General features: G+C 39.2%; 1 protein-coding gene across 1 annotated transcript in view; it reads right to left on the reverse strand.

The window, feature by feature from the left end:
- Positions 1-13,006, reverse strand: part of khdrbs3 (KH domain containing, RNA binding, signal transduction associated 3) — a 167,817-nt gene that overhangs the window by 18,614 nt on the left and 136,197 nt on the right. Inside the window, 1 exon segment of the mRNA XM_072674285.1 lies at positions 8,334-8,413. Within this exon segment, the coding sequence (XP_072530386.1) occupies positions 8,334-8,413 (80 nt within the window).

Consider the following 13,006-nt stretch of genomic DNA (forward strand, 5'->3'; position numbering starts at 1 on the left):
TATAGGATCTATTCTCTGTGTGCACAGTGTGTACAAGGTTATAGGTTCTATTCCCTTTGTAGGACTGTGTGTACAAGATCATGCATTATATTTTCTTTTAGGACTGTGTGGACAAGGTTATAGTTACAATTGCCTTTGTAGTACTGTGTAAAAGACTATGGGTTATATTCCCTGTGTAGGACTGTGTATACATTATTTTAGTTTTATTCCCCTTCTATGACTGTGTGTATTTTGTGTGCATTTGTACTTACTACTGTAAGTGTTTAGCAATAAACAATGTTTACAACTACAATCTTTCAGTAGATAAAAAATAATCTCAAAATGTGATTTATTAGATATTTGTTAGATTTTAAATTATTTACCTTGCTAAGACATTATTTGTTCAGCACACACAAGATTTATGAATTCTGATCTGACTGTTTTCATTAAAGTCACATGGCCCAGGAATCTGATGTACTACTAGAACAATAAAAAAATAAAAATACAAATAATAATAAAAAAACAGTGCTCTGACAGCTGTGCCACTTACATTCACAACTTACAATCCAGAAGAAGAAGAAGTTGAAAAACAACCCTCAAAAAAGTAATTTCAGGTTATAAAGGGTCCAGTCTTGATGGGCCAAAGCACTGTAGACTCATCAGCTAATGAGCAAGACTTTCATAACTTGAATTCAGGGGATACAAGAAAATGTCTCTTCGGGTGTCTCTGTACTAGGAAAAAACAGTAAAAACTAATTCTCCACAGGACATGATGGAATGTTCACTGACATGGTAATTCACACAGGATTAATACAACTCTTTGCTACTTCTGTGGTTCATGTGAGAGCATGTAAAAGCTGGCATTGTGAGAGCATGCCGTCCATACAAATACTGACAAGACGGATTCATATGATAATATATATATATATATATATATATATATATATATATATATATATATACATACATATATAAAACGTAAAAAACATTACCCCACACCCTCCAATAACACCAATTCCATCCAAATAGTGCTTAATCAGAAGTTAAACTACAGTTCCTTCAAGTTTTTTCCTTCAAGCAAATTAACAGTCAGTTCTTGAAGGTGATGATGTGTTAAAAGTAGGAAAATGGGCAAGCATAAGAATCTGAGACACTTTGAGAAGAGACAAATTGTGGTGGCTTGACAATCTCCAAAACATCAGGCAGATTTTGTGGGGTTTGCTAACATATTGGTGCCAGATACCACAGGACACCTTCTCAAAAGTCTGTCTTGAATAGTCAGATTGATGCATTGGGTGGTAGTAACGTTATGATCAGTTTACATGCCCCTTAGTTTTAAGTTTAGTGCTTCTTTATACATCATTCACAATCTGCGACTCTCAGGAGTCATCACCAGATGTAGAGTATATTCACTGCTGAATCACTTTCAGGTCTATAATTTGCCTTTTTTACTGCTTGTTTGTTTCCAGGCTTTTTTGCTTCAGTATTTATTCAATTCATTCTCAGTGGTATTCAGATTAGCTGATTGACTTGACCCTGCAAACACTTCTACTTGTGTTTCACAGTCTCATTCTGGTCATGGTAATACTGAGTTTTAATGTATTTGGTTGGATATGAGCAGTTAGGTCACTTCTGTTCACTTCAAAATCCATCATCCATCATTTCTGTACTCTTTACCACAACTCTGACCTTGTCTTTCTGTTCTGGATGTTCACCAGTGGTTTGAATTTTGTGCTAAGCCCTCTGAGGTCATGCTGGGGTTTTCTTCATTTTATGCTAATGGTTGAACCATCTACGCCTACATCCTGTAGAGTATTCTTGATTTGTTCAGTTTTTCTTCTCCATGACTGAGCGCTTTCACTTATCAATTTTTCACTCATCTTCTGGGGTCTTCCATGGACTCAAAGGCTTTTAATGTTTGGCATTGTAAACTCTTCAGTTGTTAAAACTCATCACTCACTGGACCTCAGGTTGAGATAAACAGTAAAAGACTGCAGATGAAAATGCCTAGAATCTGAATCTAGAATCAAACATTAATCTTCTGTTAGGGTTAGACTATGGCATGAAGATGAGGAACCATGGCATAGTTCTCATTTCAGCCTTAATCTGTCTGATACCAAAGAGCCATGATTTTAGTAGTATGGGCGGACTCTCCTCTCCACTCCTCTTTAACGGTAAGACAGAAGATGGGAGCCCCCCAATATAGGAGCATATCCCACCTACTTGGTTACATGTTGTGAACAGCTGAAACTGAAATCTAGAACTCATGTACAGAAGACCAAAGACAAAGTGAGCTTTCACTGTTATTACACCTGGAAAAGCTGCCAAAGATAAAACAGTGCAGTTTGTCCCAAAAGTCCAATTAAATTAAAGAGTAGCCCATATCTCACACTGTACACCCACCCACTCTCTCTCTCTCTCTCTCTCTCTCTCTCTCTCTCACACACACACACACACACACCAGTTCCCACTGCTCAGTATTTCTCTCTCTCCCTGGGGAAACCCCTGGTTACCTGGTTACAGTGACTGCACTGCTTTAGCCAGAGGATAACAAGAGGGGCAATTTGCCAGCTCTGTGTGTCTGTGTCCAACCTCGATATGCACCCTGGACCACACGTTTTTCACTTGTCACTTCTTTGCAAGGTCTCTTTACGCCCCCTTTCTTTCTTTTATATATATATATATATATATATATATATATATATATATATATATATATATAGCTTTCTCTTACACACTATCTCTCTCTCAGCCTGTCTTTCCATCCATATGTCAATCTGTCTTTCTATCTGTCTGTCTGCCTAACTGTCTCACCGTCTATCTATCTATCTATCTATCTATTATCTGTCTATATAGTATCTGTTTTGTCTGTCTTCCTGTCTGTCTATCCCTCTACAACTGTCTATCTAACTGTTTGCTTATTTATCTGTGTAGCCCTTTACATCTATCTATCTATCTATCTATCTATCTATCTATCTATCTATCTATCTCTACCTGCCCCTTCCCCCTCTCTTTTTTTCTCTCTCTCTCTCTCTTTGCTGTTGTGTTTTCAGTCTGCTGTGGAGGTTGCTGCCCTCCTTCATCTGCTATAGTCTACAGTGTCCACTCTCACCTTTCTTATCCAATAAACCAGAACATGGGTAATTTCTCTGCTGCTCAGTCCCTCAAACTACAGCATCGACACTGGGTCAGTTCTGGGTCAGTTTCCTCACAGCAGAAAGAGATAAAGAGATAAAAAACGGGAACTGACCAGATTCACACTTTTCTTCAATATTCCACTGCTCTTCACCACCCAGACACCAAACAGAACATTCTACAATGTTAGTCAGCTGCTTAGAGGAGTGTGTGGCTTTCAAATGTCAAGTCTTTATAAAGCTAAGAAATTTGTATCACCTGATCTTCCCTAATGATGACTGAGAACTAGATATAGCCCTAATAAGCCAATTAAGGTCTTACATTTTGGCAAAAGCTATCTGAGAGCTCAAATCTCTTGCATGATGCTTATTTCCTTCTAAGACCCAAAATAATCCACTAATCTTGTTTAAAATGTTGAAACGAATGTTTCATCTTTAACTTTATGCCTTTTGGAGATCAGTTCAAACAATTAAATAAGTAAACGCATTAATAAATAAACATATGAAGCACAGAATGAGCTGAGACACATAGAGGGAGCAGTATAAGCTATTAGATGACTCACGGCTGCCATATCAGTGAGTTTCTTTAAGTCTCTCATCCCTCTTTTCACTCTCTCGCTCTTCCTCTAACCCTCCTTCTCTCCTTCTTTCTCTCTATCCCACTTTCTCGTTTTCTCTCCTCCTGCCCCCCCTCTCTCTCTCTCTCACTTTATTTTGCTCACTCTCTTTCACTCCTTTTTATCTCCTTCTTCTTGCCCACTACCTTCTCTTTATTTCTCTTACCCTCTTCTGTTCCTCACTGTTCTCTCTCTCTCTCTCTCTCTCTCTCTTGCCCCACTGCTTTCTCTCTCTCTCACCCCACTGCTCTCTCTCTCTTTCTCTATTTCTCTTTCTTTTTCTGTGATTATTCACAAAGCCTCTCTTAAGATCAACGGCTGTAGAAATTCACAGCGTCAGAATCGGCTCTGCCCCAAAGGCTGTGGGACTGAAGACCAGCTTTAATAAACACAGCGTGCAGGTCTGCTCTGCCCCAGAGGAACAGATAACGCCGTCTTACATACAAACAAGAATGCTCTGCCCCAAAAACCAAATCTGGTCCTACATGCAATGAATACAAGCCTGATCTACACTGCCCCTGAGGTCTAACACACTCTCACATACAGGGAATACAGCTATGCAACGCCCCAAGGCAGAATTCCAGCTTACAAACACACAAGTCTGGTCATTTCCGCCCCAAAGGAGCACTGTACTATTTCTTTTACATACAAAAAGCCAAACCTACACCTCAAACACCAAGCTCAGAACACCACTCTGATCTGCGCTGCTGCAGAGGTCCTCTAGCGCCTGTTCGGAAAGACTAAGTACAGTGTGTTATGGCCCAAAGGCATTATATTTTACATACAAAGGGCCAAAGTCTCCAGTGCCCCGAAGGCCAAAGACAGAACGTATTTCAGATCTCCACTGCCCTAGAGGTCTAATAGCTTCTAACATACAGAGAGCCCAAATATATTAAGCCCTGGAGGCTGAAAAACATCTTACAACACAAGATCCAGGCCTTATTGGCCCCACATGTCTAATTCCAACTAATAAACACAGGCTACACATGTCTGCAAATGCCCTAAAGGCTGAATGCTACCTTACACACCTGGAGCACAAGTCTAATTCACGGTTGGTTGTTATTACATCACTGCAACTATTGCTGACACAAATGTGCAAATTCACACACACACACACACAGCTTGTCTAGTTCCTGTAGAGAAGTACTACCAATAGAATAGGACTCAACGTATCAGATATACGCCCCCCAGCATTGAGCTGTGGAGCAGTGGAACTACTGTGTGCTCTGGATTGATGGTGGGTGCTCCGTCCAATACTTTTCATAAGTGTCTACGAGATGGGGATGAGATGTGGTGCGGTGCTGATCATCCAACATCCTGACCTCGCTAATGCACTTGTCGCTGAATGCATTCAAATCCTCACAGCAATGCTCCAAAATCTAGCAGAAAGCCTTCTTCCCTGAACAGTAGAGACACTCAAACAAAAACAGGATTTCAGAAGAAACAATGAATGAGCAGGTGTCCCAATACTTTAGTCCATTTATTGTATATATAAAAGGAAAGAATATATTATATAATACAATATATAGAAATTAAAGAAACTGTGCAGTCAGCAGCCAAAGGACAGCCATCCAACAAGCTAATTAGCCAGCCATACGTGACGGCTCAGCCAGAGAGAGAGTGCCAACCAAGGTACTCCAGGAAACTGCATCACAGCATGCACAAGCTGAGGGTCCACATTGCCCAGAGGCCACATTGTGGCCTGGGGAAGCCAAAGGAACTGTTTCAGCAGCTATGGGAACAAGCTAAAAGCTATGGGAAGTGCTAAAAGCTAACAGTAGGCTAACCAGAGAAGGGGGAAGGGCCGACCGGGTACAATCAATTTATCTTTTTTATCTTGTATTGTTTTTATCTGTTAAAATTTGGCAATAATTACAAGCTGGTATACAAGATAAAATGTTAAACTGGGCTAGGCTTCTCTAAGCTACACTATGAAATGCGGTTGTGGGCCATCACAGTGACATAAACCAGCCAATAAAAGCAGAGCTATTTTTTTTCTTTACAAGCCCTCCTAAAAAGGAAAATCACTAACAGCTAAAGTAACGGGGTGGTAAACAGGCTTGTAAAACCACAACCAAAGCTACATGTTTACTGTTTATATATCAAATAAGACCTTAAATACTTAATGTGTGCATTTTTTGCAATTTCAATTATCTACATAAGCTCTTATCTGAATAAGCTGTTAAAAAATGACAAACTAAAGTATCAATTATGGCTAATTAGTGACTTATTAACCACTTAATTCATTAGTAATGTGTAATCAGATTGAACTGTTGGTTAACAGTGTACTCCATCACTCACTGCAAAGTACCATCATTTATTACCCAGTAGTAGCAAATTCTTGATGGTGACTAATTGCTTAATTAGTTGACTGATATATTAATGATAAGCAATCAAGGACTTAATACCAACGTCATAAATGAATAATGATAATAAGTGTGACCCTGCATGTTAAGAGTTATGAGGATAAGCAAGACGGAATTAAGACTGTGTGTGTGTTTGTGTGTGTGTGTGTGTGTGTGTGTGTGTGTAAGAAAATCGCAGTTCCTTCAGTGAGTGCTCCAGTGATGTCAAAGCTTTGACATCACTACAATAAAGCATCATCAATCACACACACACACACACACACATCACAGAAATGACCAGTGCTCTTATCAGCACTCCCCCCCACCATCCTATACTCCTCTCTTCCATTTTCTCCAACCATCTCGCCATCTCTGACATCTTAAGTGCTGCAAACATCAGCACCTCTTCCAAACTCACCATCAAAGCAGCAAACACACACACACTCACATACACACACACACACACACACTCTAACGAGTCGCTAAAGAAAGGAACAAAGGAGTCGGAGAGATTGATGAGCCAGCGTGACAGAAGACAAACAGCCCAATGTGGAAAAATCAAACGGCAGGGCCGTCGCCGCCTCGCCACGATTGAACCCTCACTTAGTCCTGCCAGGGGTTTCAGCCAGCTCTCAACTACTATCATCATGCCAGCAGGCTAAAATCCGCTCTGAAACAATCAGAGCCAGGGAAATAAATAAACAAACAAACAAATCATAAATATATAAATAATCTGCAGCTATGTCTTTCATATTCACACTTGCAGCAGGCTGGCCAGAGGGACTGTCCACTGACATTCAGCAGAAGGGTTTTCCTTCATGGAAAAACAGAGCGTCATTGAAGCGTCGGCTTTCAACCCGCCATTGTTTGTTTTCCTTAAACAGGCGATTGGGCAGAATGTCAGTGTAATGTGATTTTATTCCAAGTCATTTTTGGCCATATCTATTGGTCCATTTATCATTACATTCTGACAAAATGTAAAGAACTACTGCCAGATTCACAAGATGTCAAAAAGTGAAACACAGCAAAAATGGAGATTCAAGGTTTTGGAGTGACAGCGATATATATTATAGCAATTAGCGATTGTTGATTATAATTATATTATAGATATACTGTCTGTAGTTTTTTTTGTAATTTTGTCTCTCTACAGCACCTCTTCTATTCTATTCCTAATCTTTTAATGCAACATTTCTGTTAAACCCTTCAATTAAATGTAATTATTAAAGCTGAAAGTCTGCACTTCAGTCAAATCTTGATTGATTCATTTCAAATCCAAAAAGGTGCTGTTCAGACGCAGAATTAATAAAATTGTGTCACTGATCTGACTGTATTTTGATTTTTGTCATTTTTTCATTTTTTTACCTATTACTGTGAAAAGTCTGTGATGACTGGACTAATAGAAATGAAAATTAAGCATGCTGTAGAGCAAGCAGATATTACTATATCAGTGATATTCTTCTATTCTACAATGAACTGCTTTTATAATACTGAACATGTTGAAATATGTTAAAATATGTGTTTGTTTGAGACAATAATAAACTTTTCCAGTTATTTCTAATAACTGCATCTACTAGGCCTCAACTCTACATTTAACTCAACACTACGACTGAAATGTACATTAAACTACAGTATGTCTCAACTGTACATTGAACTCTACATTATGACAGATTTGAGTTGTGTTGTAGCTTAATGTACAATTCAATGTTACACTCTACACTACAACTCAACTCAACATTAAAGTCTACACTACAGCTCGATGTACATTGAACTACACTACATGAAATTCTACAATACGGCTCAAGTCCATACAAAACTCTCTAATATGGCTAAACCCTCTAATATGGCTAAACTCTCCAATATGGCTAACTCTACACCATGACTCGACTCTACATTAAAGTCTACACTACGACTCAACATAAACTCTACACTACTGACCACTACTCTAAACTCTTAACCAAAGTGTAGAACACAGCTTTAGAAATTCTGAATTATTCAAAATAAAGAATATGAAATGTCGGTGGACGTACTGAGTTGAAGGGAGCATAGAGAAAGCACCTTCAGTTTGATCTCTGTGATAAATAAATAAATAAATAAATCAGTAACTCTGGAGATAGTCCATCTCTCCCTGCGGACCTGCCCTTTCTTCAGACAGTATGTTCAGCTGACCGGAGTGCAAAGAAAAGACATCTATTTTCAGCACCATCTCCACACACCTCTGCTTTACTCGTGCACACACACATTCACACACACACGCTTACTTCTGTCCTTGGTTATTGTAACTGTCGTATGAGTCGTACCCTTGGTCATCGTAGGCCGTTCCGTATCCGTCGTCATATTCCTAGAGAGAGACACAGAAAGAGAAAAGCTATAATTACAGATGGAAATCTGGAACCTCACAATAATCGAGTGTGATATTCATTCTTAGGGAAAGGAAGTGTAAGCTGTTTACCCTGAAGTGGACTGCTGACAGCAAACACAATCAAATGTAAAACCAAGCATTTCTGCATTTTTATATATTGAAAATAATCCAATCATTTTATATTCTATACTAGAATAAGTAAAATATTTAAACTCAGGCCATTGTGAAATGATGCAGTCAATAATTACAGAGCGATTTTTGAGTTAACTCAACTTAGTTTGGTCAAATGTTTTTCAAACACAGTTTTTACTTCTCAGTCCTAATCTCAGTTTGGTCAACAATATATAGGTTTATATATATATATATATATATATATATATATATATATGCACTATTTACACTTTACAGGAAAAACCCTGTACATCTGCACTCCTGACACTACTGACACTTTATACACATTATTGATTCCTTATTCTTGATTACTGCCTTATTCTTCATACACTGCCTTTCATCTCAAATGCTGATTGATTCAAATGTATATATATATATATTTTTCCATTTATTGTTATTTTTGTAATTACTGTATTATATTAGCCTATTATTATATTAGCCTAGAATTCCCCATCATGTGAGAGGCCTTCCTAAAACAGTTAGACAGTAGAGCCACCCTAGAAATTTGAACCCATGTACATGTCTGTGTCCAAGAAGGTAGGGGAAAGGTAAATTAGCTCAGAACTGTGTTTTTATGTTGTGTAATTTCGCAGCTCTAGAGTGGCACAATATTCTAACTGCTGCTCATCAAGTGTGAAGAGATCACCAGTCAAAATATCAGCACTCCATTGTCTAAAGTTTCCTGGTCTGGAGACATCAAGTGATGGGGGAGTTCTAATGGGGTTAAACAGTAAACAAACTAACAAATTAAGACTAAACATCTTACACAATATTCAATCAGTTCCAGCTGCAGCTCATTTATTACTAATGCTTTTGAGGCTTAACTCAACATGTATTGTTGACTAAACTGAGATGCAAAAAATGCTGTATAATCAGTTACTGCTTTGTTTTAAGCTGGCCTGGTTTTAGGTTATTTTTTACAGTGTGGAATGTTAATATTAATTATACTAATATTTTGTATCATATGTACTTATTGTTTTGGCTACAATAAAAGTACTGGATAATTTAATTACATTTAGTCTTACATTTCTTACATTTTTCTTACATTTTTACAATGTGATGCATCAACATTCATCTGTGTTTCCACCCTTGCATCTTTATATGAAGACATCGCATCTTTTTCATATTATCCGTACTGCATATCTGTAGAGGTCATAGGTGCTGCATATACTCTGCAATTTAGCTTGAAACAGCCATGAGTGAACGAGGCCTGAAGTGGGCAGAGCATTCAGTTCATACTCAGCTCTCTAGAGCAGGGTCAAAAGACCTGCAATAACAATGCATTTATAACACTCTTCTACCACACACACACACACACAGTCCCAAAGCACTCTCAGTAAAGAGGTTAATCTTCTCCACTGAACCCTATCATATATTAATACTCAATTTGCAGAGGAAAACAGGAGTGGAGTGCAGAGGAGGAGAGAAATGAAGAGTGCTAAGAATGAACACAGGGTTGTCACCCCACATATTAGCTATTAGATATTAGCTGAGGTTAAATATTAAAAGATGTAATTTGCAGTGTTTTAACCAGGGCTGGATAGAATAATGTGAATAACTGAGCGTTAATTCAGATGAAGACTCGTGCTGACTGACTCGAGACTCAACTCGTATTTGTGCTTAAATGACTGGAGCCTTTTTTTTATCCAGCCTTGTGTGTTACTGCATGTTTTGTTGTAGGTACACATGGTGTTGGCAAAATATAGGTTAAAACATGGCATGATGGTTACTGTAGTTACAGTAATTTAATGTTGTTGTCTTGACAACCAGGGTTTACTGATATGAGGCAAAATACTCTTGTATTATTTCTGTTTTTCTTGTTGGCTCAATCAGTGAACAATCTGCAATAAATCTAAAGTACTTCAACCCAGAGACTCTAATCACATCTAGAGACTGGAGAGTACTCTCAGACTCGAGTCAGACTCAAACCGAGAGACTCGACTTGCACCCAGAGATTCCAGACTCAACTCAACAGACTCAAACCTAGAGAGTCGACTCAAACTCAAACTTAGAGACTTACATCCAGAGACTCAAGACTTGATTCAAACTCAAACCCACAGAGTCAGTTAGGACTCAAATTTAGAGACCCAACTCGCACCCAGAGACTCAAGACCCGACTCAGACTCCAACCCTGACTAAACTCACATCCAGAGAGAGATTGGAGACTCACCCCAGACTTAAACCCAAAGACATGACTGATCACACTCAGACTCAAGATTCAATTCTGACTCAAACCCAGAGTCGATTCAGACTTAACCCCAGACTAAACTTGTACCCAGAGACTCAAGACTTGAATCAGACTCAAACCCAGACTCCTCTCAGACTAAAACCCAGAGACTGGAGACTCGACTCACATCTAAAGACCTGAGGCCCCCCAGCATTGGGCTGTAAAGTAATGGAACTGTGTTCTCTGGGGTGATGGATCTCCAGATAATACATTTGGGATGAATAGAGTGGCAGAACTAAGCAACCAAGACAAGGCAGTACCTGACCTCACTCATACTCTGAATTCAATCAAATCCTTTTGACAGCAATGTTCAAACATCTAGGATAAAGCCTTTCCACATAAGCTGATGCTGTTACTGCAATGAATGCGGGACAAACACCCTGTTAATACCCATTTGAATTCTGAGAAAATGCTGGTGTCTGTAAGGCATTAGACATTTAGCGTGTCTATATGTATACCGCCTCATTATACGCTAGACTAAAACTAAACATCACTCTAATCATTATCACGGTTACACTCTGCTCATCATACATCACCCAGCCCTAAAAGGGGGAAAAAGACACAACACACCCCATTCCAGTGTTTCTCGTGTCCCCTTGTCACTGTTCTCCTAAAGCCAAGTCAGACATCAAAGCTAAGCTGCTCTTGGGCTAATGTAGGATAAATGGTCCTTATGTTCCACAAAAGACTCTGACCCATCACAACTGTTCTCCTCCTCTCTCCCGTCTCCCACTTCTCCTCCTCTTCATCTCACTGTCTCTCTTTCAGCTCTAAATCCATCTGCCCCCAATTCACACGCGTGAAATCAGCCACTCCGAGACTTAGCAACAACAGAGCACCAAAACAGAGACGAAAAAAAAGAAAAAGAGACTCCCCCCAAACCCTCCTCACCGCAGCCGTATTATTGAAGTGGCATTAATGTCCGATTAGAGGCTTGCTTCTGCCAAATGGCACCATTCGAATCCAATCTTTTATCTTTAATCCAGGGGCAAAGTGACTTTTCAGCTGCGTAAACTGTGTGTATGCAGACAAGCTGCCATCAAAGGACCAGCTGGAGACGGAGACAACGTCAATGTCGAGATTTTTTTTTTAAATTTTACCTCCATATCATCACGTTCCTCTGTTATACTGGAAATACATGCAATATGCCATGTAAAGGAGCTACCTGGCCTGGTAAAACACCCACTAAATACTGCACTATAAATATATATATATATATTTGCAAGTTAAATCATCTTAAATGCTGTGGTCTAAATACACTATATGTCCAAATGTTTGTGGACATTCTAATCAATACATTCCGCTACTTAAAGTTGCATCCACTGCTGACACAGATGTGCAAATGTACACACACAGCTTGTCTAGTCCCTGTAGAGAAGTACTGTCAATTGAATAGGGATCTCTGAAACAAATAAACATGAGTCTGTGAACCTATAAACATGAACGCCAGACGTGGGTTAGAGTATAACACCCCCTCCCCATCATTGAGCTGTGGAGCAGTGGAACTGTGTCCTCTGGAATGAACGTGTTCCATCCAATACTTCTGGGATTGGTTGGGGAGTTGGTGATGAGGTGGGGTGGTGATCATCCAACATGCTGACCTCACTACCACTCTTTTTGCGGAATGCAATCAAATGCCTACAGCAATGCTACTCCAAAATGTAGTAGAAAGCCTTCTTTCCTGAACAGTAAAGACAGTTACTCCAACAAAAGCAGGTTTCTCTTTTTAATACCCTTAATTTTGGAAGAAACAATAAATGAGCAGTTGTCCCAAAACTTTTGTCCATATAGCGTTAATGTAAAAGAGGCAAAAAAGCATGTGGTGTGTAGGATTTATCATAGATTATTGTGTACAGTTGAGTATAAGCACATTTGATAAATGACACATTCGTGGTGTGTTCTGGTGGCCCTCACATACTCGTTCAGAGCAGACTTTACACTAGCTATGTTAAATGGGGTACTTCGATAACTCCCTGATTTGGTCCTGAATGAAGCATGATTGAAATTACAGTCAATTACAGTGTTTGACTGGAGTTTGAGTGAGGTAATATTACATTCAGGACTGGAATAATATCACGGTACATTCACTGAAGAAGCTACCCCAGTATGACCCATGTCTCGCCTTTCCTTCTGTTCCTTGCAAACAGACCTTTGAAACACTGAGAGTAGTGTTT

This window comes from Salminus brasiliensis, chromosome 2, assembly GCF_030463535.1.
Source record: "Salminus brasiliensis chromosome 2, fSalBra1.hap2, whole genome shotgun sequence".
NCBI lineage: Eukaryota > Metazoa > Chordata > Actinopteri > Characiformes > Bryconidae > Salminus > Salminus brasiliensis.